We start from the raw sequence: 23,227 nt of genomic DNA on the forward strand, positions 1-23,227 counted from the left end.
TCTTGGAATAAAAACAAGAATGGACTCTTTCAAAAAGCACCTAGGCATTGACTTTGAGCTCTGCAATGTCTTCTGCATCTTCTCAGGTAAGGAGGAATCCCTGAAAACTCTGATGATGGCTTGAGATGGCATGATTTGCAGAAGTCCCCTAGCTTTGGCTAGATTTGCTATCTTGGTATAGGGACTAGGGGAGAGAGTGGCATCTGCAGGAAATATTGATAAAGCTGTTCTGGCTGAAACCCCATAGGGAATCCATAGCACCGTTTATTCCATATAATGATATGAAGTTACACCCTCAAATACAGGACCTCAACTTGATTCTCCTTTGGCAGTAGACTAGGTTCAACTGATGTCTGTTTTCTTGAGTAAATTAACATTTCTGCAGAAGGCAGCTACATGCCTCAGTAAGCAGAGGATGGGGGCGGTGGGGAGAAGAGACCAGGGGCCCTTGGGGTTGGGTCAGAGCCTCCTTAGCTTCTATCCACGTGGCAAATCTGTAGGAGTGCTTGTGTGTCTATTCCTCTGTGTCTCTCCCTGCACGTCAGACAATCCAGCTACAATCGTCAGACTGCTCCCTTTACATTTCTGCTGGGGACTTGGAGGGAGGAGGGAATGGGGAAAGGGCTCCGTATTTAGAAATTGCATTGAGATGGAAAGACAATATGACACATCGGCTCATGTCAAAGGAGCTCATTCTTCCCGCCTACAGCATTAGCAATTTCCTACCAAGGTTCAATTTTTTGAAAGAAATTATTATTTGGTTTTAATTTATTTTATTTGCAACATAACTCAACAAGACATTGCTGCTCAGAGCAGAGTGGGAGCCTGCCCAAGGGCAGAGACTTAAGTTGGGGGCAGGGGATGAGCACATTGGCTATTTCTGAAGAGAGGAGGGCACAGGAGTGGGAGGCCTCTTGTTTCTGTCTCAAACCTCCTCTCATTCTGCCTCCCATTCCACCCCAGTTCCTCTTCCTGCATCTGAGAAGTCTGGCCTGGAGGTGCCCAGACTTGGGATGCTCCATCCATGGCTGTAGGCGCAATGAGAACGATAGGGGAGGGGGGGCTGAAAGTGAGTTGGCCTCTGTAAAACCACCCTCAGCTTCAGAGCCAGGAAAGGCTGCCTCCCTCCTCCCTTCGCCCCAGCCTACTTTCTCCCTCATGTAAAATCCTGGAGTGCTGTTGCTGGAAGGAGCCTCAAAGAGCTCCTAACCCAACTTCAGGTAGGCACACTGAGCCCCAGATAGGGGATGTGACAGCCTCATGGCTGCTTTGGTGCACCAGCCCTGAATCCCAGCCCTCCCAGGCCCTGTCCAATGTACTTATTTGGCACCACTCCAAGCTTACTGTCTCTGCTCCTGCTTCTCTCCTCCCCACCCCTAAACCCAAACTCAGAATGGGATTTCTCTGAGAGATAGGATTGAAGGGCAACAATTCCACTTCTTTCCACCTCTTTCCCTCTCTGGGTTTGAGTGGGACCCTGGATCCTCCCTCCCAGGTCTTGGTGGGACCCTGGGACTCTGAGTTTTATCTCTTCATATGGGAAGAAGCAAAGGTGTGTTTTGGGTTTGGGTTTGCAAGGCAAAGGGGTTTGAGAGACAAAAAAGTTTCCATCGTTAAATGAAGAATTTTTTCTGCTTTGTGGCTGGTTATGTGACCACAGTGGTATCAGCAATTGACCTGGGGGCAGGGGGAGGTAGCAGGCTAAAGAGGACAACTAGGGTGAGGCTTTATCTTAATATTAAAAAATACTTTTAAAATATCTCCTTCTGAATGTGTGTTTCTTTACCTGTACATCTGTCTCCCTGTCTGTTTCTCTGTTCTCTATTTCCTATAACTGTCTCTCTGTAGCTCTGTCTCATTCTCTGTCTCTCTCATTTGTATGTCTCTTGCCTCTATCTCTGTCTCTGTTTCTTTCTCTCTGTCTCTCTCATCTCTGTCTCTCTCACACACCCTAACTCCTACAATCCAACTTCAATAGCTATTGACTGAACCAGGGGCCCTAACCTGTTTCTGCAGCCCTATCAGGGCAGCAGCTCCTTCACACTGTCAGATTGAGAAATGCCAGGTCCGGAGCTGCTGCCGGGGCGCCAGAGACGCTGCAGAACCGCCTGCCGAGTGTGGAGGCTGAATCCGGGAACAATGAGAAATTATGTTAATTCTCGGCTCCTGCCACCTGCTCTGCTCCAAACAAGCTCCTTCGCCTTCAGTTTAGATGCAAATTCCCCCACTTGATGTAAGCAAAATATTGATTTCCCTGCATCACAGGTCTGGACCCTTGGAACGGTCCTGTGTTTTTTCATTCTCTACAAAGGCAAAACAAGGCGCTTTGTTCTGTGAATTTCCCAAGGAACTCGCGAGGGGGAGGGAGAAATAGCAGCGGAGTGACAGAGTTGCCATAAACACGGGCAAAGAGCAGTTCTCCATTTCTATTTTACATAAACACAAACCTGCCACTTGGGAAACTGCTAATAAGCGTGTAACCAGAGGCTCTTCTGGGTGCTGAGATCTGCATTGGGTGATGGAAAAGAAGTTAATGGGGCCTCTAGTCTTCTCAGGTGGGTTTTCAGAAGCACCAGGAAGGTGAATAGGGATGCCAGAGCCCCACCTGTTCTTGGAACAGCAGCCAAACACCTCCCGCAGGAAGGCAGCCCGGATTGCACAGTATCGCCTGCGTCGTGTCTGCTTGATCCCTGCCTGAGTTCCTAGCCTTCTGCTATCACAGGCACAGGGATCAGGGTGGAAGCTGCGAACCTTCAACAATTGCCTCTCTCTCGTCCCCTAAACTTATGCCCACGCGATGGTAACACCAACTGGGTCTTCAGCACCGTGGACAGAGCCAGGGAGCGCCTCACGGCGGAAAAGCCGCCTGGCTGGGCCAGGGTCCTCACAGGCCTCGCCTTAGCCCTTGGTGCCCAAGGGACTAGCTACCAGGAGATCGCAAGTCCAACGGCCGGTTGGCACAGATGGCGCGCAGTGGAGACCGCCAGGAGCTAAGGCTCCAAATCTCCTCCCTCCGGAACGTGAGTCACTGCCCGAGTCACTTCCAATAAGCGTGTTAATTAAGAGGCAAGACCCTTCTCCCTCGCCAGCCACTCGGGCATACACCAACCCAGCGGTTTCCAGGGGCTGCAGCTAAAGTTTCCTTCCCAGCTCCGGGAGAGCAAACGGACCTGAGTCTGGGGCTTCAGGCGAGCCCCACACAGAAGGGGCCCTATCGCCGACAGGTGTAGATCAAGAGACTCCCGTGATAGGCCCTGCAGGGCGCTGGTCCCCAGGCCTCCCTGACCATGGCTCACAGACTTGCAGCGCTGAGTGAGGCGGCTTGAAGCCCCTCAGCCAATCTGTTCCTGGGCCTCACTCCACAGTTTCTGAGGGGATCTCTACTTTAAGTCTAGCCTCAATCCTCCAGTTGAGCTTTCTTTCTTCCCTGTTATGCTTAGCAGAAAGATACATGATCTCTGGTGCTGTTTCACCGAAGCAAGGAGGTGGGTCGGCGGAACTGAGCGCCTTGCGCCCTCTTGAAATGACCCCCCATTCCTGTTCGCCTGAAACTTTCCCCTCCCGTTGCCATGGAGAGAGACGGCCGCTGCCTCCTGTCGCCATAGCAACATGCGGGTACCGCGGACCGCAGGATTGCGGAGCTCGGAAAGTCTTGCAGTTCGCATCGCCCGCCTGTCTTGGGGTCTTCTACCTCCGAAGCTGGGACTCGGGGGCCAGTCTAAGTGCTCCCGTCAGGAACCTCGGCCAAGGTCCTCCCAGCCCCTGCCTGACCGTCGCTCTTTCTGTTACGGGGTTATCTATTTCCCTATCATTCGTGTGGCATGTAGTAGTTTACCCAGTGTTTTCACAAACACCATCTTTCTATCCCCAGGGAGTCCGTGAAGTACTTAAAATCATTACATCTCCTTTACGGAGAGGAAAATTGAGGCTCAGAGATGTCTAAGGTCACACCAGGCAGTGAATGCGGAGCGGGAACCAGGATTCTTTCCTGGCCTTGCACCCTCCGAGATTCAGGACAACCCGGCTCCCCGCCTCGAAACCCCCAGCCCCAGGACTCAGGCCAGTCCCTGAGTGTAGAGGGGGCGGCCGCGAGGCGCCAGACTTGCCAGCTGCCGCGGGATGCCACGTGAGGGGCGGGGACCCTGCGGGGAAGTGATTAAAAGCAGAGCGGAGCCGCAGGGGGCCGCTGCAGGGAGGGTCTTCTTGGGGCCGTCGTGCCCCGCCCCAGTCCGGCCGCGGCGCGGGTTCGAGCTGCTGCTCGGCAGGCCTGGGTGTCTGGGGCATGAGCGGAGTGTGGGGGGCCAGCGGGCCTCGGTGCCAGGAGGCGCTCGCGGTCCTCGCCTCGCTGTGCCGGGCCCGGCCACCCCCTCTCGGGCTGGACGTGGAGGCTTGTCGGAGCTTCGAGCTGCAGCCCCCAGAGCGGAGTCCCAGCGCGGCAGGCGCAGGTAACAGGGGACCCAGGGCCCCCTCCCTTCCTGGATATCCGTCCTGCGGTCTCCCTTCCCCAAAGCCCCGGTCCCAGGAGCCCCAGAACCTAGAGAGAACTCTCCAGCTCGGGATTCTGGATTGGGAGCCAGCCTCATCCAGCCCCCTGGCCCATCGATTGCACAGCCAGGGGAGACCCGAAGGGGACCGGGGGTGGGGGTAGAACCCCTCCTGGCCCTCCTGTAGTACTACTGCGGACTGCGGGGGACCCCGCAGACAGCCAGGCTCCCAGGACGGGGCACCCTCGGGGCTTCAGTTTCCCTCGCATCTCCAAGCTCGCTCTGCGGGCGATTTGCCAGGAGAGGGGTCCATGGAGAGAGCGGGAGACGAGGGGCGCCCGGCTGAGGAATAGAGCTCGCCTCCTAGCGAGTGTCGAGGTCCCCGGGTCCGCGCGTCGGTCTGTCCGTCCGTTTGTGTGTTCTCGCGGTGAACGCGGGCGGACCCCCGGTCTCTCCGGGAGAAACTTGGGTCTGCGGCTGGCACGAGGTCTTTGTGTCCGGGTGTCTCTCCGGCTGCGAGTGGTTTTCCGCGTCTCCGCTGGGGGGCGGGGGACAGGGGGCGGGGTGGGGGAGGGTATGAGGGTGTTGCGGCGTCCTTCCCCCACCCCCCTCGCCCCTATAACTCGCTCCCTCCGTCCCTCTCGGACTCGGACTCCGGGCGGGTGCGCGACTAAGCTGGCGCCTCTAGCCGACTTTGCCAAGAGGGCGCCTTCTGCCCGAGCCGCGCGGACCCTGCGCCGGACGCAGCCCCAGGCGGCCGCCTAGCCGAGGCGGGAGCCCGAGCTGAGTCGAGCTCGCCGGAGCGGGTGAGTCTCGAGCCCGATCCCCGCCGGGCTGGACCCCGGCGCGCAGCTGCGGCGTCTCCGGGGAGTTGCGACAGGGGGAATGGCGTGTCGCGCCCTGGCGGCGGGAGCTGCGGGAGGGTCGGCGAAGTGGCGGCCGGCCCCGGGTATTTACCTGCTGCACCAGTGCCCTGCAGCCACGCTCGCCGGCTGCCGCGGGGCTTCTTTGTCCCGACGTCTGGAGGGTCCGGGGCGGCAGGGAGTACTGGGTCGCGTCCCCTCGGTGGGGGAGGGGCCGGGGGAGTGAGAGGCCTGGAGATAATGCGGAGTGGGGGTGGGGAGATCCTGCAGGGACCAGGGCGCCGGGGTTCCAGGAGGCTCTGCAGGCTCCATCCCTCCTTGTTCCCCAACCCCGACCCCAGTAGCGCTGGGCCTAGGAGTACTCGGGAGTTGCTCAGCGGCTCCGCACCGCTGACGCGGGAAGGGGAGAAAGGGGCTGCCAGAGGCGGGAATTTGGTCCCCACGCGCTGCTCCAGGGAAGAGAAGCCAGAGACCAGCTGTTCTGGGAGCAGGTACAAGTGGGGTAAACTCCCCAGCGGCTGCAGGTCCCAGGGTCCTGTTTTCTTTCACTTGAGGTTAAAGGTCGTATATAGAGGTAGATACCTGTGAGGAACAGTTCGGGGGAGGGGGCAGTGGGCCAAGGGGAGGCTTGTGTGTGTGAGGGAGCTGTATCCAGCCTTAGGGTGAACGGAGCCCACCTGAGCCCTGTGAGGGTCGTAGGAGGCGCTGCTGTCCCTAGTTGTGGCAATGTTTAGTCAATGGTTTGATCACTGCAGCAGAAGGGACTGAGGTTAGACATAAAGAACTTTTAGAGGATGGTACAGAGATGGAAGTTGGGGAAGTTGATTTCCTGCCTTGGAGATTCGCAGAACACATTAGGCCTAGCAAGTTATTATTATAAGACTCTGGTTCTCTGGTGCCATCCCCTCCTACACGACGCATATCCACCAGACACAGAATTTTCCCTATGAGGGAGTCTCTTCCTGCCTGTCCCTACTCCCCAGCTCCCTTCCAACTTTTCCACCAATGATCCATCTCCAGTGGAGCCTTAATGCTGTTCCTGACCCTCAGAGCCTAGAGGGTGAGAACATACCTGTGGAGTTCCATCTGTGATGGAAGCTGACTCTCCTGTCTGTTCAGGGCAGAAATGCTGGGGGTGAGGGTGGAAGTTGCTGGAAGTGGGGCAGGGCTGTATGTGCACAGCACACCTTGGTAGGGGGAGGCACAGGTGTTCTGACTCCACAGGGATACCCATAATCTGGAATGACAGGTGCCTGGATGGCCAGGTTGAGGGTGAGAAAAGCCTGAGGGGTGAGAGTCAGCAGGCCCAGAGGAATTACTATGCCTTCTATGCAGGCTGCATCAGAAGATGAGTTCGAATTGTTAGCTCAGGAAGACTTTAACTTTGGCTGCTGAGTCACAAGTCCCAGGAAGCCCAGGGTCCAAGCTGGGAGGCTGAATGGGATGTGGGGAGGCAGGAGCAGACCCTTTGATCACAGCAAGAGAAAGATAGTGGGTGAGAGTGGCCTTGGGATTTTGAGAATTTAGGTGACCAGAGGGTCTGGGGAGATGCCATGGAGTTCAGGACCAGGCCCCAGCTGTTCCACCTCCCAGCCTGCTCTCTGGGTCCAGATTCTCCAGCCAGCAGAATGCTAGAGCTTTTCATTTGTTGCAGTTTTATGAAAAATGCAAGTGGCTAGAGCATGCCCAGCTCTGTTTACCATTTTATGTTTTCCCTTGACTTCTTCCTGTTCTAAGTCTCTAGCTTACAGATTTCTAGTAACACCCTGAGATTCGACAATTGAGATTCAGACTCCACTGTCATTTGCTGAGACTCCTCTATAGGCTAGAGTCTGTGCTAGGAATTGCACAGGAAGTCTCAGTTAATCAGACCCTGACTTGGAAACACCTGTACACAAACTGTCCAAACTAAAAGCAAGTTTCCCCTTTATCTTTAAAAACTCTGAAGCCATAGGCCTGCTATTCTCCTTAATACACCCCAAGTGAACACTAACAAGCAGCTCTCCACCTTTCATTGTGTCATTTGCCTTGTGGAAATGAATGAACTTTTTCCATAAGCCAAGTTGCAGAGGTTTGGGTATGGTCAGCATGGGTTCTGGACTTAAGGTAGCAAGCAGAGGTCCAGAAGTGCTCCAGAAAATGCAGAAACCTGAGAGGAGACCTCAAGCTTCCCTGTTTTTCTTAGGCTGGCAGCCGGGAGTGGTTAACTCCAGTTTACTTGTGGCCATGAAATTTATGTGATGTTTGTCCTTCTCACTGGAAGGATGGAATTCTGCAGATTTTGCCCTTTTTGAAGAAAGGTACAATGCACAATCCTTTAGAACCCAAGGAGATGATATTCTGACTAGTGTGTTTTGAGCTTTAGAGTTCTAGAAGCAGGGTCCAGTATCTAGGAGTTGTAGAGCCCTTAGATTTACAGTTCTAGAAGTTTTCTTCTCCCTCTGACTTTGATGAGAACGTCAAGTAGGGATGGTGGTTTCAGTATGTGTCATCCCTCTAAGCTCTGTACAAAAGACATGTTCTCTTTTAACTGTCTGAAGTTTATCTTCCCTGTCCACAGAGTTGGGGTGTAACATGTGGCTGCAAATAGTGAGGAGTGGCACTGAGGCATCTGGATCAAACCAGGTTTCTTTATGGTCTGTATAGGGTTGTCTGGAGTGGGAAAAGTGTGCTAAGACAAAGTCCCGACTAAACTGGGTGGCACCCTTTCTAGTCTTGCTTAGGAAAAGAAGCCTCTAAGGACTGAGTCACACTTACGAACTGAAATCAGAGGAGTCTCTGAAAGTAGAAATAAACAGGGGCATCCGGATCTGGACCTTCCAAGTATAATGACACAACCTCATCCCTCCCTTCTTTCTTCTAGGAGCATTGAACTCTTTCTTGCTCCCCGAGGACCCAGGCAGACCCCTCCTCTCACTAGTTGCAGGTACAAACAGAGAGAGGAGCATAGAGGGAAAAGAATTTCTGGCTGTCTGCCCCCCACCTCCATCACTCCAGCCTTGATCCCACATTCAGAAGGGCCACACGCCCTGACCCCTCCAGCAGAAAGGTACAGTTACCATCCACCAAAATAATAATATTAATAATTGTTAAATTAGTGCCAATGTTCTGTTAGCTATAACACTCCACATTAGTCTCCGATTTAGCTCTGAATCCCCTAATGATGGTGGAAGTGAGCGCCCAGTCATAAAGCTTGGTGCGGCCGTAATTAGCTTGGCATTGTCTCTCCGCATCACAGCTTTTTCAGGAGCATTAATTCCTTCTCTGTTTGGACTCTGCTAATTATCCCCATTGGTAGCTCAGGCTGGATCTCTGAAAGAAAGAAAGGAAGCAAAAGCCCTCTGCTCCCCTCCCCCCAGCCCTGAATTTTAATTACACTGGTTCTCCTAATAAACTTACAAGTCCTGGCAGAGCTTATTATTAATGGGCCACGTCTGAGCCTCAGTACAGAATAGCTCTGTTCTCCCAACACACACACACACACACACACAATCTCTCTCTCTCTGTCTCAGATATTCCTCAGGTACACCTTTTCCAGAGGCCACTGGTTACTTGCCTGGTGGCTGGTGGGCAACCTGAAGTCTCAGCTTTCCAGGGAAGAAGTAAGATGGGGCAGGTGGTGACCAGCCTGGTCATAATCCGAGTCTCTGGGGCTCTGTCCAGGTTCATAGGGTCAGGCCAAAAAGTGGAAGTATCCCTCCCATCCTCTCCTGAGTACAACTAAGAAATGCCTGCCCCCACTCCAACTTCTCTGTCCAGCCTGGAACTCCACAGCTCAATCTGTAGTCTTCCCAGATACCTGATTCAAGAGCCCAGATTTGGGCATCAGAAAGTCCTAACTTCGAATCCCAGCTCTTCTCCTTAATGCACTGTACCCTTGAACAAGTTACATGGTTAACATCTCTCCGCTTAGTTTATTTATCTTTAAGGGTGTATACCAATTTCTTAGGGAGGCTAGAAAGGTTAAATTAGATAATGGAAAGGGCATAATGCTCACTATGTATCAATAAATAAATGAATGATATTATTAGTATTTTATGAGTGGTTCTGCCCAGAATCTCTTCCCTTCCCAGGCTAAATGCTCTTCTTCCAAGCTCCTGGGCCTCTGCGTCACTTGCTCCCTGGCCTCTGGGCTGTGCTTTGTCTATGTCTCTGTCTGTGTCTGCACCAGAGCTCTTGGCCGAGGCAGCTCCTGCTCTCCCCAGCCTGAGCACTGACCATTTCTGAGGGTCCACCACCAATTCCAGGCCCTGAAGCCAGCCTTCTCTGGCTTTGGGGTGAGTGGGGAAAATGGTTCTTTCTTTTTTCTTCCTCTTCCCAGTTTATCTCTTCAATTACAATGTGTTAGCAAGAACGCCTGTTACTGTTACAAAATGGATTTTTCTGACGTGGGAGCCCATTAGAAAAATGGGAACAATAGCAAGCAATAAGAATTGCTGGTGAATTCTAACACTATGGGTGGAGAAGAGGGGAGGGGGCACTAGGGCTGTCTTTGGAGAAAGAAGTGTCAGTGGGGGCAGATACGAAAGCCCTGAGCTGCTAATTAATAACCCAGCATTTTCTGGAAGAGGAGGGAGACCATGGGCCATCACCCTAACAAGACAGTCTCATTTAAGGTGACAAGCAGATCCTACCCTGATGGCCTTGAAGGGGATCTCAACTTCCAGGAGAGAAGAGGGGCCTGATGTCCCTCGGATGCTTTGTCCTCTGATCTGGTGTCTCCCTTCCCTGCCTCAAAGACTTAGCTTAGCTTTGTGTCTGTTCTGTATACACAGTCAACTGTTATCTTCCACCAAAAAACAAAACATGAAGAATAACAGCAGCTTACATTTTGGTGACATTCACCGTGTACCAGGGCCTGTGCTCAAAGTCTTAGCTTATTTAATATTCACAATGATTCTGCAAGGTAGGAATAATTCGAATCCTGACTAAATAAAAGAAAACTAAGATTTGGACAGGTTAAATAACTTGCTCAAGGTCACTCAATTAGAAAGCAATAAAGATGGTACATGCTGTGCTGTCGGTCATTCTGGCACTGCCGCCCACCTGAGATATCCATCCTGTGTCTGCGCACCTGTGAGTTCGGTTTCACAGCCAGGGCTAGAAGCCACATGCCCCTGTACAAGGCTATGTCACTGGGGTGTGATCCCAAAGCCTAGCTCCATAGCTGTTTTCTCTCCCATGGGACTACTGGATAGTTGGCTACTATGGTTTACCAAATCAGGTGCCCATGAAATACTAGAGCTCCTCTGATGCCTGAATGAAAACATTTCACAATGAATATTGAGCAATAGGCTTCTTTTCCCCAAATTTCAAGAAATTTCTCAAGAACATAGGATGTTCTCAATTATAGGTTTTTCTTCCATGATCTTCTTACTTCTTTGGAATTCATTCCTGTTCACCAGCTGGCTGGTGATGGTAACAACAAAACAACTGAGGAGGCAGCAAGCAAATGAGTATTAGCAGGAAAAGCCTGGAGATGTGTGATCTGAACCATAGTTTCTGTTACGTCTCAAGATACAGACAGACCTGGCTATGTCCAAAACCGTTATATTATTTCTGCTAGTAAGATTGTTCTTGGTTTGTAAAGATAAGGTTAAAGCTATCTCTGTTGATTAATGTTCAATGGTTTGCAGGTTTTCTGCCCACTAAACAAATTTCAAAACTAAGGACTATTTCAAAGTGGGCTGGGCATAACTAATTCTAATAAAAATAGGTAATATTTTTTATATTGCTTATTACATCGTAGGCACTATCCTCAACACTTTTGGTCTCATTTAAACCTCACAATGACCCCATAAGGTAGATACTATTATTACCCCCAATTTATAGATGAGGAAACTGAGGCTGAGAAGTGTTACATAGTTTGTCAAAGTCACACAATTTAAAACTAGTAGAGGTAGACTGTGAGTGAGGCCAGTCTGACTTCAGGGCAATGCTTCCTTCTCTCTAAGCTGAAGAGGAAGTAAAGAAGAAGACAGGGAAGAAGAATCCAAATACCTAGGAAGTACTTTCTCTTTTTCAGTGCCGGGCTGAGCCCTCTCTCCCTTACTGGAGGCTTACTTCTCGCTTTTCCTGAAGTGAATGCGTAGTGTAAATTGGAAGAGCACTGGATCAGGACTCAGAAACTGGCAGAGTTGCCCATCAAAGTTCTAGCTGCCTCAAGGGGTCAAAGTTCAAACAAGATGTGAATGGGAAAAGGGTTTTGAAGGCTATTTGTGCACCTGTGATTTCCTAGGGGACACGTCCCAGTGGGTTGGCCCCAGCAAGCCCAGAGTGGGAAGGCACACAGCTTAGGTTATCTGGGCCTTTGTGCAGCCCTTAGGCTGTACAGAAGCCTACAGCCCTTTCTAATCTCAATGTCACTTAAACTAGGATATGAGTTCAAGGCCACATATAGTGATTTTAAATGAGCTAAATCTTCTACAATCACCTCTTCTCTGTTGTCTGCTTCTGGTCTTACTAGCCTTGCTCACCAACCTTGCTCTCCAACCTTGCATCTCCTGTGAAGATGAACCCACTCAGTGTTTGAGACCTAATTCTCCTTGCACTGCCTGCCAGTGAGATGTCAAAAGCCCAGGCTCCTCTAGTCCTGGAATAAGATTCTTCAGGCATAGGACGGGCCTCCTGGTCTCATATAACCAGTATTGAGCACTGGGTGCTGATTCCAATAAACCAAGCCCTCTGCCTCCCGTAATCACAGCTCTGAGGGAACAGCAGCTGGGGGTCACATGGAGAGGCAATCTAAATAGCAACCACACTGAGGAAAACCTCATTCTCCTGCCCCACCCCCTTCTCCTACCTCTCTTTTCATTTACGAATTCAATTATTTGTCAGGCTGAACATTTAAATGCACTCGATGCTCTCTAGATTCCCCCTACTCCCCTTCTCATTAAAATTCTAATTATTACCAGAACAAGTAAGATGTATGATCAAAGGAAAGCAAAGCCCTAGAAACACCTTTTGTTTTGAGGTGACTCATATTACAGAGAATGCATCCAGAACAGCTGTAACAGAGAACAGATGTGAAGGGCTAGAGATGCCCAGATATGTAGAATAAGGACACATATAGCTGTGGTGACTTTCCTGGTGAGCCCACTAGGATAAAGACCTGAAGAAAGAGTTTCCAAATTATTTAGATCATGAACTCATAACAGGTAAAAAAAAAAAACCAACTTAATACCTCCAATATATGTTTTTTTGTTCCCAAGTTACATACATGTTCCACAGAGGTGATACTTCAGAACCAGACTGGCTGGATTGTAGCCCAGTTTCACCACTCACTAGTTGTGTGACCTGGGTAATCTATTTAACCTTCTGTGCCTCAGTTTCCACATCTGCAAAATGAGGATGATAATCATACCTTTTTCACTGGAGAGGAATAAATGAGTGAATAGATATAAACCTCTTTGAACCTTAGACATAGTAATGTTGAATAAATTGCCTAAATCTAATAACATGCTATTATTCCTATCAACCTGTATATTAAAAATTTGATTTCTTTGGCCGGGCGCAGTGGCTCACGCTTGTAATCCCAGCACTTTGGGAGGCTGAGGCGGGCGGATCACGAGTTCAGGAGATCGAGACCACAGTGAAACCCCGTCTCTACTAAAAATACAAAAAAAATTAGCCGGGCGTGGTGGCGGGCGCCTGTAGTCCCAGCTACTCGGAGAGGCTGAGGCAGGAGAATGGCATGAACCCGGGAGGCGGAGCTTGCAGTGAGCCGAGATTGTGCCACTGCACTCCAGCCTGGGCGACAGAGCGAGACTCCATCTCAAAAAAAAAAAAATTTTGATTTCTTTTAAAGATTATAAATATTAAAATGGCTTGGTTTTTTTCTCTTGTGTCCCTCTGCCCCGGAGGTTCACCCCATTGGAGACACCACCACACTGGAGACCTTTAGTATAGAAGTTGACTTAGAATGAGCTTTCCCGGTGTCTGGCAGTCTCTAGGTGAAGGACTACCTCCAGCTCCTTAGGCCAGGGAAAAGCTCTAATGTCTCTGTGCAGGGAGCCAGGCGTTGGGAAGGCTTGGGAAGGGGGTGGTGGCAGGCGGCTCAGGACTTGAGGATTCTCTGCTATTATTCCCTATTCTCTGAGGTGATAACTGACCTAGGCAAGTAACTTGCAGCAAAGGAATCCAAAGGCAGTGCTGGCTTCCCAGAGAGAGTGGCTGACATCCTCACCTCCTTCTTGGCCCCTCTGATGTGGGATCTCTTTCCCTGGAGCCTATGTGCTGTGGGAGTACCTAGATCCCCTTAGCAGAGGCCTGGGCATTCAAGCCTAGCTCAGAACTTGGCACATGGCAAGTACTCAGTAAATGTTGCTTGAACTTAATTGAAATGAGAGCTAATTACAGCCTTCTCATACATCATTCTTTCAGTCCCTCATTCATTCCATGTGCCAGTTTCTATGTGAGTCCCTGAATCAGACAAAGAGGAAAAACACGTGTCATAGTAGCCTACAGTTTAACCAGAGACAGACAGGCCAAGGCAGAGGAAGGAGTGCCAGGCTGGGTGGTGGACATCTGGACCCTAGTCCAGGTTCTGTGTCTGACCAACCTGTGACTCCAAGCAAGTCCCTTCTGTGGACCACTGCTGCCATCTTTAAAGGCACAGCCTGGCCTCAGTACTTGTGGGGTCATTTCTTACCTTAAATAGTAAGATTTCTAAGGCATTTGGACAGGCTAATACAGAGGCTGCAAACTTACAAGCTTTCAGGGGCCAGACAGGGAACAGGGAGTGGAGGGTTGAGCTGGTGAGGACATACCCTTACAAAGAGAGTCACCAGTTCCCACCATGTGGGAGCCCATGTTCAATTACCAAGTCATTGATCTTTTCCAGTGAATTCAGAAGTCTGGGGTGATGATGATGATGAAATTTCTTAACGTTTCAATCATTAAGCAAGCCAAACAAAACTCTTCTGCTAGCTTGTCCACAGTAACCTTTTTGCAAACCCTGCAAGGTATGCCCTTGGTTCAGAGCCTTCTAACTTCTCTATTCCAAGCAAGAAGAGGCCCTGGGCTCAAAGGTTCATTCCCAAATTTGGAGAGGGAAGTGGGATGGGAGGTCTACTTAATAATTTCTCACAAAGAGAGGCATCCCTCATAGGGGCATACCCCTTTCTTGGGATAATGGGCATCCCTGGGGTCAGGGGTGGGCTGGGGGTGGGGGAGCGAGAGCCCACCTCCAAACCAATCACAACATTTAAAATACCAGTTTTACAGCAAAGCTCTTGAATAGCCACCAGAATGGAAGAGGACAGCTCTAGGAATCATTTGTACATGAATACCTTGGAGATACTGTAGGTTCAGTTACAGACCACTGCAATAAAGCACATATCAAAATAAAGCAAGTCACACAAATTTTTTGGTTTCCCAGTGCATATAAAAGTTATATATATATACGTATATATATATACACACACGCACATAAGTTATATATAACTTATATATGTATATATATACATATAAGTTATATATAACTTATACATATATACATATGTATGTATGTATATATAGATATATAACTTTTAAACTATACTACTTTTATACTATATATGTATATATACACACATAACTTTAATACTATACTACTTTTATACTATATAGACTTATATGTATGTAAAACTTTTATGCATATAAGTCTACGTAATTTATGTATGTACACATGTAAACATATATATAACTTTGTGTAACTCTATTGTACACTTAATAGACTACAGTATATTTTATAAAAATAAATAGAATTATTAGAATAGCACGATAGAATTAAATAAAATATATACACAGTATAAAGTATACTGTAGTCTATTAAGTGTATACAGTATATACATTTATGTATATATACATATATGTGAATATATACATATACACACAGTATAAAATATACTGTAATATACTGTAAATATAATGGCATCAAGAACGGTGAATCCTATTCATATGGTTTTCAATTTACTTTGCCCAAATCCATCAGAGGAATCACTATCCATGGCAGCTAAAGCCTTACAAAATGTATACATTGTAATATATATACCTATATATATACACATATACAGTGTAAAATATACTGTAGCCTATTAAGTGTGCAATAGAATTACACCCAAAAACAATATATACACCTTAATTTTAAAAGCTTGATTGCTAAAAAATGCTAACAGTCTGAGCTTTCAGTGAGTCTTAATCTGTTTTTGCTGGTGGATGGTCTTGCTTCGATGTTGATGGCTGCTGACTGATCAGTTTGGTGGTTGCTGGTGGCTGGAGTGGCTGTGGCAATTTCTTAAAATAAGACAACGGTGAGTTCGCTGCGTCAATGGACTTTTCCTTTCACTAAAGATATCTCTGTAGCATGCACCGCTGTCTGATAGCATTTTATCCATAGTAGAACTTCTTTCAAAATTGGAGTCAATCTTCTCAACCCCTGCCACTGCTTTATCAACTAAGGTTATATAATATTCTAAGTCCTTTGTGGTCATTTCGGCAATGTTCACAGCATCTTTACCTGGAGCGTATTTCATCTCAAGAAACTATTTACTCATCCACAAGAAGCAACTCCTCATCCATTCTTTAGGCTCCACTTCTAATTCTGGTTCTCTTGCTATTTCCACCACATCTGCAGTTACTTCCTTCACTGAGGTCTTGAACCCCTCAAAGCCATTCACGATGTTTGGAATCAACTTCTTTTTTTTTTTTTTTTTTTTTTTGAGACGGAGTCTTGCTCTGTCACCCAGGCTGGAGTGCAGTGGCGCGATCTCGGCTCACTGCAACCTCCGCCTCCCGGGTTCACGCCATTCTCCTGCCTCAGCCTCCCGAGTAGCTGGGACTACAGGCGCCCGCCACCACGCCCGGCTAATTTTTTGTATTTTTGGTAGAGACGGGGTTTCACCGTGGTCTCGATCTCCTGACCTCGTGATCCGCCCGCCTCGGCCTCCCAAAGTGCTGGGATTACAAGCGTGAGCCACCGCGCCCGGCCTCAACTTCTTTTAAATTTCGGTTAATGTTGATATTTTGACCTTTTTCCCTGAATTAGGAATGTTCTTAATGGCATCAAGAATGGTGAATCCTATTCAGACGGTTTTCAATTTACTTTGCCCAGATCCATCAGAGGAATCACTATCTATGACAGCTAAAGCCTAAGATTTGAAAGTTGAAATTACTCCTTGATCCATGGGCTGCAGAATGGATGTTGTTTTAGCTGGCATGAAAACAACATTTATCTCCCTGTACATCTGCATCAGAGCCTTTGGGTGACTAGGTGCATAGTCAATGAACAGTAATATTTTGAAAGGAATCATTTCTTCTGAGTGGTAAGTCTCAACAGTGGGCTTAAAATATTCAGTAAACCGTTCTTAAACAGATGTGCTATTATCCAGGTTTTGTTTTTCCATTTTTAGAGCATAGGCAGAGTAGATTGAGCATAATTCTTAAGGGCCATAGGATTTTTGGAATGGTAAATAAGCATTGGGTTCATCTTAAAGTCATCAGCTGTGTTAGCCCCTAAAAAGAGAGTCAGCCTGTCCTTTGAAACTTTGAAGCCAGGCATTGACTTCCCCTTTCTAGCTATGAAAGCCCTAGATGGCATCTTCTTCCAATATAAGGCTATTTCTTCTACTCTGAAAATCTGTTGTTCAGTGTAGTCACCTTCATCAATTATCTTAGTTAGATCTTCTGAATCACTTATTGCAGTTTCTACATCAGCACTTGCTGCTTCATCTTTGAACTTTTGCATTATGGAGAGGACTTCTTTCCTTAAACCTCAAGAACCAACCTCTGCTAGATTCAAACTTTTCTTCTGCAGCTTCCTCTCCTCTTTCAGCCTTCATAGAATGAAAGAAAGGTACTGTCTTGCTCTGGATTAGGCTTTGGCTTAAGGGAATGTTGGCAAATGTTGGGGCTGGTTTGATCTTCTGTCCAGACCACTAAAGCTCTCTCCACATCAGCAATGACTATTTTGCTTTCTTATCATTTGTGTGTTTGCTGGAGTAACGCTTCTGATTTCCTTTAAGATCTTTTTCTTCGCATTCACAACTTGGCTGTGAGGCACAAAATGCCTCACTTTTGGCCTGTCTTGGCTTTTGATATGCCATCCTCACTAAGCTTCATTATTTCTAGCTTTTGATTTAAAATGAGAGTCATGTGACACTTTCTTTGACCTGAACACTTAGAAGTCAAAGTAAGGTTATTAATTGGCCTAATTTCAATATTGTTGTGCCTCAGCAAATAGAGAGGCCCAAGGAGAGGAATGGCCAGCCAAGGGAGCAGCCAGAACACACACAACATTTATCAATTAGGTTGGCCATCTTACATGGATGCAGCTCAGGACGCCTCAAAACAATGACGATAGGAATATCCAAGATCACTGATCACAGATCATAGATCACCGTAACAACCATAAGAGTAATTTAAAAGTTTGAAATAATGTGAGAATTACCAAAACGTGACACAAAGACACAAAATGTGCACATGCTGTTGGAAAACTGGCACCGAAAGACTTGTTCAAGGCAGGGTTGCCACAAACCTTCAATTTGTAAAAAACACAGTATCTGTGAAGCACGATAAAGTGAAGAACAGCAAAATGAAATGTGCCTGTATTTAGCTTTGAAGTGCACTGTGTAGATCAGATTCCAACTTAATAGAAGTATTTATTGAGCCTACTATGCACAGAGTTCTGGGAGTACAGAAGAACATAATCCTTGCCCTTAAAGAGATTATGCTCAATCTCATTCACTTGAAGTCAACTCAATGTTTATCGAGTTCCTGTCTTGGGCTCAGTGGGGATGGGATAAAGAAGAAAAAAGGATGAGTTAGCCAACCTCTGCCCCCCGAAGGTATCACAGCCTATTAAGGAAGTGGGCTGTAGACAAAAATGACTCTAAGTCTGGCCATAGTAGCAGCTTTAATAGAAATTCAAACAGCATCTGAACATGAATGCTTCACGAATTTGCACATTTGCTTAGGCTGCTATTTAAATTATTTTCCTTTCCCTGTGCACATGCCAATAGCCAGTAGAGAGGACAGCCCAGGTGCTCCCCAAGCTGGCTGGGAGGATGGCAGGGGCAGGAGAGAGGATGATGCTGGAAGAATCAGACTGAGGTGAACACAAGGCTGTAGATATTCCACCAAGTGGACAATCAAGAGTCAACCCTGAAACCACCTCTCCCTCTGACCTAGCAGCTTTCTCATGACCATTCTTCTCTCTTCTTCCGTCTTTGTCCCTTCTGTGTGCCCCCTCCTCCAACACCCTCACCCGCTTCTCCCCGCCTCTGTCTGTCTGTCCCTCCCTGCCTGGCTCATGCCGAGGGCAGGCACCTCTGTCAGCCTCCTCGCAGTTGTAGTTATTGTGTGTGGCGTGGCCCTGGTGGCAGTTTTTCTCTTTCTCTTTTGGAAGCTGTGCTGGATGCCCTGGAGGAACAAGGAGGCCTCCAGTCCCTCTTCTGCTAATCCCCCCTTGGAAGCCCTCCAGAGCCCCAGCTTCAGAGGCAACATGGCGGACAAGCTGAAGGACCCCAGCACCCTGGGCTTCCTGGAGGCGGCTGTGAAGATCAGCCACACCTCCCCAGATATCCCAGCTGAGGTGCAGATGTCGGTCAAGGAGCACATCATGCGTCACACGCGGCTGCAGCGGCAAACTACAGAGCCAGCGTCATCCACCAGGTGAGGAGTGGACCGATCCCTTCCCTGACCCCCACACCTCCACACTCCCTTAATACATATATGGGATTCCAGCCTGTGAGGATCACAGACCAGAAATAATAATACATATCATTTGATTGAGAAATATGTCAGATGATGTGATCCATGATGGGTGATCAATGAGGAGGTGGGCAACAGGAAAGACTTCACGAAAGGGAAACCTTTGAGGCAGGTTGCTATATATGTGATGTGCACTTGGGTGTGTGTGGGTGTGAGGGGAACAGAATAGTGGAATAAGGGAGTGTTGGATGTTTGGAAGGAAAGGCTTCAGGCAGAAGAGAACAGTAAGGGCCTAGAGATGTAAGAGTTCATGGTGTGTTTAGGGATATGTCAGTAAAGCCTGATAGCTACAGTCTGCAGTGCATGGCAGATAAGGCAAAGGAGTCTTAATAGTCTGAGAATCAGGATTCCTTTAAAGCCTTTCAGAGTTCCCTGCATGAAAACAATTGTAAATACATACAGCATCCTTTAACTGAAAATAGCAACAAGAAACACATAACGACAAAAACCTACCCTAAATTCAGAAGCGCTTTTAAAAGATGTGGTGCAAGCATGCGTAAGGCATTGTATTTACTCAAAACTTAGGGCTCTGATGGACTCCTAGATCCCTGCAATGGCTCTCCAGGCCCTCAGGGGACCAACCAAAGAGAACGAGGCCTGGTCTTCAGACTGGAGGCCAGGAATGAACATGCTGGGGTCACACTGACAGTTTGTCATATGGCCTTGGGCAAGTTCCTCACCTTCCCTTAGCCTCACTTTTTCCAACTGTAAAATAAGGCTGATGACTTTTATATGGCAGTTGTGAGGAGCCAATGGAAGAATCAATGTGATCGATAAGGAGAGCTAACACATATATTGCTTATGACTATTCCTGGCTCTGTTCTAAGCACTTCATATGTAATCAATTCATTTCACAGCAATCCTATGCAGTTGTTACTTTTATTTTCCTCATTTTTATGGCACAGAGAGGTTAAATAACTTTCCCAAGATCTCAGCTAGAAAGTGACAGAGCCAAAATTAACCTATGCAGTCTAACTCCAAAGCCCATGCTTTAACCACTCTGCTGCCTGCCATATAGCAAATGCTTGACAAATGGTGATGGTGATGATGGTGATGAAGTGGGTGCCACATTGAGGATAAGAAGGGATGGTCCTTCTCTTAAGGGATCTCATGATTTAATAAGGAAACCAGAGTCATGTCCACTAGGAAGTAAACCTAGAAAGCAGGTAACAGAAAAGCAGGAAAAAGTGATTATGATAGAAATGGCTAACATTTATTGAGCTTACTATATATCAGGCACCATTCCAGCTACTTTACATATATTAAGACACATAATGCTCACCACAACCTTGCACACAAAGTGTGTGCAGAGGAAAAGTGGGGTCAAGAAGAGGAAGGAAAAGGGGGCTCAACAAGGGATACGATGAGCCAGGGCCTCCAGGCTCGTGTTTGCCTTCATCTCCCTTCCCCTGAGCCCTGACCACACTCCCTGTGCCCCCTCCTGCCCTCTACCAGGCACACGTCCTTCAAGCGCCACCTGCCAAGGCAGATGCATGTCTCCAGTGTAGACTATGGCAATGAGCTTCCACCAGCAGCAGAGCAGCCCACCAGCATTGGCCGCATCAAGCCTGAGCTCTACAAGCAGAAGTCGGTGGATGGGGACGATGCCAAGTCTGAGGCCACCAAGAGCTGCGGGAAGATCAACTTCAGCCTACGCTACGATTACGAGACCGAGACCCTGATTGTGCGTATCCTGAAGGCTTTTGACCTCCCTGCCAAGGACTTTTGTGGAAGCTCTGACCCTTATGTCAAGATCTACCTCCTGCCTGACCGCAAATGCAAGCTGCAGACCCGGGTGCACCGCAAGACCCTGAACCCCACCTTTGATGAGAACTTCCACTTCCCTGTGCCCTATGAGGAGCTGGCTGACCGCAAGCTGCATCTCAGTGTCTTCGACTTTGACCGCTTCTCCCGCCATGACATGATTGGTGAGGTCATCCTGGACAACCTCTTTGAGGCCTCTGATCTGTCTCAGGAAACCTCCATCTGGAAGGACATCCAATATGCCACAAGTGTAAGTACAGCCCTGTTCCTTGGCTTCTTGAGGATTTGTGGTTCTGGGTTGGGTGGGACATGTCCCCAACCCCTCACTTCCTAGAGACAAATGGGCTTTTGCTATTTGGGATATGAAGAGGGACTCTGGAAACTGCCCAGTGGCCCAGTCTACCCTTGCACTCTGCCCCAGGTTGGGATGGCAGACAGCAGAGTCCCCATGTAGCTAGGAAGGGAAGGGAGTTTTTATCTATGGCTTCTGGTTGCATGTTCTGGGGTGGTTCTTTCTCCTGAGAGTACTGATGTGCATTAGAAACTTGGCATACACAATCGAAATGGGCCATATCAATCAGGCTGAACTAGGCTATGCTGCAGCAGCAAACAGTCCGAGGATTTTGTGGCTTTAGACAACCAAAGTTTATGCCTTGTTCATGTTTCATGTGCTTTGCAGCTGGACTGGGGACTGTACTCCACCTTGTTACCTGGGGACCCAAGCCAACAGAGGCTGCATTTAGACACAGGCCCCCACAGTTAAACATCAGGAGGAAGAGGAAGTGGCAAATCATGCACCGTTTATTAAAACTTCCACACAGAAGTGATACATGTCACTTCCACTCCCATTAGAACAAGACACGTGGTAACTCCTAATATCAAGGGAGAAGGGGCAAAGTAATCCTACCCAGTGCCCAGAAGGAGAGTTGGACATACGTAATGAACAGCATGAATGACGACACACAGCAGAGTCCCTTCACCTTGGGCATTGCTTTCCCAGTCAGGTATGGGAGATGGGGGAGGCCAGCCCAAAAGGAGACCTGACTAACCCCTACACAGGAGGTGGATGCTGGGCTGTTTGCAACCAGCTGGAATTAACCAGGGAAGGTTTCAAGGAGCTGGGGCTCAAGTTGGCTTTTAAGAGAAGGGAGCACAGGTTTGGCACAGAGAACTGGAGAGGGCACATCTGGAGCCCTTCGGTCTTGCATAGCCCTTCGCTCCAGTCCCCTGGGTTGAGGAAGCTGTGTAGCTGCATCCTGCAGGTATAGCTAGTGTCCTCTCTCTAAGCGCCCCCAGGCAGCTAAGAGCTCAGCAGGGGCGTTCCCTCCAAGCTCCAGTGGCCTTGCATCTGCTGTCTTGAGTGCTAACAGGTTGAGCGGCAACCTGGATATTTCCTCCACCATATCTCTGAGGAGGGGTGACCCCACTCTGTCTGCAGACTCCCCCTTGGATAGTCAATACTCAATATCTCTGTGTTGAGCCTGTGAAGAGAGGGGCTGGGAAAATCAGCCCTGCTCTGGTGTGCAAAGGTCATAAATCTTGATTTGTTCAAAGAGAGAAAGCTTAGTGGGCTCTACTTACTTGAAGGGTCTGGGGGACACCCTATTCTCATAGCTTGTACTGACTTTGACCAGTCCAGCCCAATGGCTCAGTACCTCCCTCACCTTTGCTTTCCTGAAATGTCATCCCTAAGAAGAATATAAGTAGCCGGCTGGCCAGCAGGCAGACGGGGCGGCAGACAGGGCGGATTGGAACAGCAGCTGTGTGGCAGCCCCAGGCCCGAGCGCTCCACTCCATAAATCACTCTGAAGTTTACATTTGGTGCAGCTCTTCCCTGTGGTCTCCTTAGGCTGTGGCTTCATTATGGTAACCGGACTGGTAGAGAAAAGCAGCTCAGTCCTCCTCACAGTGAGGTTGCCACCCAGGGAGGGGGGTGAGGGCCGGGGGCTGCAGGAAGCAGAGCTCAGCTCAGCCCTTCTAGAAGCCTCCTTTTCTCCTTGCCAGAGCCCACCATCTGGTGTCTTTGGCTCCAGGCATGAATGGAAGCCTCATGCCTGGGGTAGGCAGTCTGTGCCCAAGCACACCCCTCACCTGGATGTACCTTTCCATATCCGAGAACCCCGTGGCTGTCCTGCCCTTGTCCCATCGCCGCTTCCCCAGCCTGGCTTCTGAAAAGGGCAGATCCACCAAAGAGCATAGGACAAATCACCATCATCCTCATCATCCTCAACTAGTATCATTATAGCCCTCCTCCATCTCCTCCTCCTAAGAACACTGTGCCAGGCATGGCGGTGAGGGTGGGGCTGGGGTAGAAAACAGCCTCTTTGACCCACAGAAACTTGTCATCTAATTACAGAGACAGGAAAA

General features: G+C 48.7%; 1 protein-coding gene across 4 annotated transcripts in view; it reads left to right on the forward strand.

Annotated features, from left to right (window-relative positions):
• The first annotated feature begins 4,282 nt into the window (after nucleotides 1-4,282).
• SYT6 (synaptotagmin 6) overlaps nucleotides 4,283-23,227 on the forward strand; it is a 61,017-nt gene continuing 42,072 nt past the window's right edge. For 3 of the 4 annotated variants that reach the window (XM_032154921.2, XM_032154922.1, XM_032154923.1), the window contains exons 1-3: nucleotides 4,283-4,445; nucleotides 18,649-18,997; nucleotides 20,552-21,110. In XM_032154921.2, the coding sequence (XP_032010812.1) occupies nucleotides 4,283-4,445; nucleotides 18,649-18,997; nucleotides 20,552-21,110 (1,071 nt within the window). Of the gene's footprint in view, nucleotides 4,446-18,648; nucleotides 18,998-20,551; nucleotides 21,111-23,227 lie in introns of those variants that run through there. The other variant, XM_032154925.2, reaches the window with a different exon arrangement.

Source organism: Hylobates moloch, unplaced genomic scaffold (genome assembly GCF_009828535.3).
Source record: "Hylobates moloch isolate HMO894 unplaced genomic scaffold, HMol_V3 SCAFFOLD_5, whole genome shotgun sequence".
Taxonomy (NCBI): domain Eukaryota; kingdom Metazoa; phylum Chordata; class Mammalia; order Primates; family Hylobatidae; genus Hylobates; species Hylobates moloch.